Below are 4047 nucleotides of genomic sequence, written 5' to 3' on the forward strand. Positions count from 1 at the left end.
CTCCTACAAGTATACATGGAATAGATATTTAAACTGATCAATCAAATATTACGTCCTAAATTTGCAGCTTAAAGGAAAAAAAAATCAGGGATCTAACACAATGTTTACATGAATTTAAGTGAGGGTTAGTTTTCCTACCTTGTTCGTAATCTGTTGAAGAGGGTTATATTCATTAATATTGATAAAAGAGATATCACAGCCAAAACTGCCAATAAAATCACCACAAGTGTGTTCGTAGTACAATCTATATCGAAAATAGAATGCAAAATTTGAAAATTAACTTTTAGGTCAGAATTTCACAATTTAATCCCCGAATCAAACTATTTTATTTCTACTTTGATGAAATGAAAAATTGTCGTTGTACATCCCTTGCAAGAATTTTTCACCCTTTGAGACGTCATCATGAACCAGTGAAGGACTTCAAGGGTAGAACTTGACCAGTCACTAAAGCCCATTAAATAGTTAAGTGTCTTACTAGAGCAAACGCTTTTCGTGATACGGGATTTTGAATTTGACGGTCTCGTCCAAAAGATCCAAGACTTTCTCTTCTAGTACTGGACACTTGGCCAAAGAACATTCACAACCAATGTGGATGTCCTGGATTTAAAATGGCACTTGGAAGGAGAGCCCAACCCCAATACTTATCGATCAAACAGCAGGCGCCTTACCTTTAGGCTACAGCGACCGTTTAAATAAAAGGGAGAATTGACATAATGATCAAAAGAAACATATATCATTTTTTACGTACATGTATGTGAATTTTGCAAATAAATTCTGCTTCAATAGATAAAAACAGGTCGGCTAATAAAGAAGGGCAATGAGTGCCCAACGGGATTTGAACAGTTTGTTAGAAGACTTTGTCTAGGAAGACAGAATAGCGTTTAATAGACTAAATTTTAATATTGTGTGAAAATTGATAACAAAATGAATCTTGCGTGGCATGAAATGTTTCCCACGTATTGATATTTATAAGCATGAAGAGTGAAAAATATGATCAAATGTTTGAGAAAAATGATATTCCCATGAATTATTTTGCACATATAAAATGCTTGTATTCGTCGCATGCTTTTGTCAGGTACATTTGGAAACAATTCGATTATTTATGTAAGAAAATATAATGCAGAATTGTGCAATGCAAACTCGTTGAAACACAATTTCGGTAATACTTAAATAAATTATCCTTCACTGTCATTTATTCACCCAGGTCATTATGTCAATATGTAGATTCGGTAGATATGCTGTGGCCTCAACTCGACTTTTAGATTTATTGACGATAACAATAGTTAGTTTCATTTATTTGCGGACTCTGTATATCCCAGTGAGCTTAGAACCACAGAGGTTGATACATCTGTTTCATATTTGAATATTTTAATTTATTTTAATAGAAAAAGACGTTAACGGAATCTAACAAAAACTTTATGATAAACGTGATGACTTCAATCTTTTATCGCCAACTTCCCTTGTCAATAGGCAAGGGCATTCTCATTGAATTTCTAAAACGAAGCAAGCTATCGACAATTAAGTTGATGAATCAAAGATATTAACAGATGGGTTTAAAGTCAACATTTAGTCAGTTATTTGGTCGATATATTGAATTTGTCGGCAAGTATAATCCATCATTTAGTCGAATGCAGAATGCGGTTTTCATACCAATTGTTATACCATTATATACACATTGACTTGTCTACCTATTTTTCTGTTTGCCCGACCATGACAAGGAGCAAACTGTTGCAGGGGATACTTACTCTTCAATGGCACGTGGTCCTGCCTCTAATTTTTTAAGGTCCGTGTTTGGTCTCCTCTTTATTTTTAATACTTTAACGATCTTTTAAAGGACAAGATAGGCTAAGACACCTTTTTGGCCCCTGGTTTGGGGTGTCTTTTTGAATGATGCAACAATTTATCAATAAAAACCTGTTAACACCCCTTCCACAAAATGATATTGGTTCCAAGTTATGGGATATACAGAGGTCACAGGAAGGTCAGAAATTATGTCAATTTCCGAATTTTCTCACTTTTATGCAAATTTCCATCAATTTTACATCACATTTTGTTGCAGAAAACATAGAGCACAAACTTACGTATCAACCAAATTTATAATTTTCATACACTAGCATCAGATACATCTTGTGTATAAAAATCTCAGATAGGCAAGCTTGCGCTCTTCGTTTCCCGAAGCGAAAAGTATCTAAAATTTGACGAAATTCCACCAGAATTGAGGAAATTCGGAAAAATGTCCTACTTTTGCACCCTATTGTGGCCTCCATGTAAGCTTTGAAGCAAAATTAGTACTAGCTTTAAAACAAGCATCATTTTAAGTTCTTTGTTATAAACTATAACAATTTTAACTGTGTTCTGATTTTTACATCATATAAGGGGTCAGATTCTGCCGTTACCATACCTTGTCCTTTGAGTACTGTCCATTACTTCGATATTACAATTACGGTAAGTATTGTTCCTGACACTTATACGTACATGAAGAAATACATATTTTATTTGTTGATTGGATAGCAGTTGAACTATTGATAAGTTCTTCATCCAATACAGTTATGCTTGTAGATGATCTTTGAACTCCACAAGACACAGAAATAGTGCCGTTGAATGTGGCTTCTGAAAGAAGTAAAAAAAAAAGAAAACTATCTTTTAAGAGGAGAAGACTCCTAAACATTTGAAAAATGCAAGTTTTATGACGTTTCCTTGAAACAAATCTATAAAATTTTATTGTAGTTAAAAATCTACAAACCTTCAAACACGTAGATGGGTTGATGAAACGTCCCAGTTGTGAAGTTGACAGGTTTGGATATTATATGAAAGACATCGTCATTGGTAACATTGTAATAAACAGATGTCCTACCATTTCCACATGGGAGATTAACTAATTCATCGGGTCTTTTATTATCGTAAATGTTGATCTCCATATGACATTTGAATTTAATAGCATCGGATGCAAATTGTAATGTTCCCGAAAAGAGAGGTTTTATCAAACAGTCGCAGTGCATATCCATTTTCTGGTAATTAAAGAAAATCACGGATCCAACTCTTGCTTTGCCATCACAGGTTACGATCTCTACTGTACTGGCAACTGGAAAATGAAATGGATCTTTAAAAGATTTCCAATAGGTGCAGGATAAAAGTAAGCAGCTTAAAGGTACTGGAAGGAACATTATTGTGTAAAGACAATTAAGCCGTGGCCAGTTTTATTGTGTAAATCTCAATTATAATTTAAAATAAATACCCTGGAAATAATAAATTGAAAGAGTATTTTTTTATCAAAGTGATTTAGAGGATTTTAAAAGATTTTAAAAGTCCTAGCTAGCGAAACGATGAATTTGTTGCTTTATTTTTTCTTCACTGTAGGGATAATGCATAAATTTATCAGTACTTTCCCGATTCCTTTTTTTTTTTTTTAAATGAGATTAAAAGAAACTCCCACTTTTGTCATAGAAAGAATTATATCAATATTTCCACATCTGTTCATATTAGGATTTTAAATTGAACACATTAGGAAGGAAATAATACATGCATTATTTTCTGCACTTTGTATTTATTTTAGATTTATCATAATCTCTTAAGTAGTAATTATAAGTGTTTTACCCAACAAAGACAGTGTTCTTTAGTTATGTTTAAATAATTACAGAATAATACAGGTCTCATTGATGAAATAACGGAATGGCTGATTTTAATTAAGGCGTTTACAATGTGAAGTGCAATACAGACTGAAAACAATCATGTCTTAGGGGTTCATTTCCTTATAGATATTTCAACTGAGTTACAAGTCAGATAATTGTTAATTAACTATTACGTATAATAAGACATTCATGTATAATCGTATTGCAAATTCAATACTTTAAAAGGATCTTCAAAAGAATAACTCACCGGGTGGTAATTGTTCGATGTTGTACAGCAATATTAGGGATAAGCGAATAACAAATGTAATAGACATGACATACAAGTCCTTCTTTAAAATAAATGAACACTTTAAGTGCCTAAGAATGTCATTAAAGATAATTTAAAGCCCGATTTATAACTTCTAAAACACTAAAGGAT

At 32.7% G+C, this 4047-nt stretch overlaps 1 protein-coding gene across 1 annotated transcript; it reads right to left on the reverse strand.

Annotated features, from left to right (window-relative positions):
* Nucleotides 1-2440: 2440 nt before the first annotated feature.
* On the reverse strand, nt 2441-3080 carry LOC133204289 (uncharacterized). Its single transcript, XM_061340023.1, has 2 exons — nt 2744-3080; nt 2441-2610 (listed from the first exon to the last, which is right to left on the reverse strand). The coding sequence occupies exons 1-2, from the start codon at nt 3003-3005 to the stop codon at nt 2441-2443; spliced, it is 432 nt and encodes a 143-aa protein (XP_061196007.1). The 5' UTR covers nt 3006-3080.
* Between the last annotated feature and the right edge of the window lie 967 nt (nt 3081-4047).

This window comes from Saccostrea echinata, unplaced genomic scaffold, assembly GCF_033153115.1.
Source record: "Saccostrea echinata isolate AGI-Se365-2 ecotype Australia unplaced genomic scaffold, CSIRO_AGI_Sech_v1 ptg000052l, whole genome shotgun sequence".
NCBI lineage: Eukaryota > Metazoa > Mollusca > Bivalvia > Ostreida > Ostreidae > Saccostrea > Saccostrea echinata.

Bases quoted from the DNA above. Each gene is read 5' to 3' on its own strand.
- LOC133204289 (XM_061340023.1), bottom strand. From the start codon at position 3,005: ATGGATATGCACTGCGACTGTTTGATAAAACCTCTCTTTTCGGGAACA. The intron at 2,611-2,743 runs GTTTGTAGATTT...TACTTCTTTCAG, and splicing joins ACCCATCTACGTGTTTGAAG to AAGCCACATTCAACGGCACT.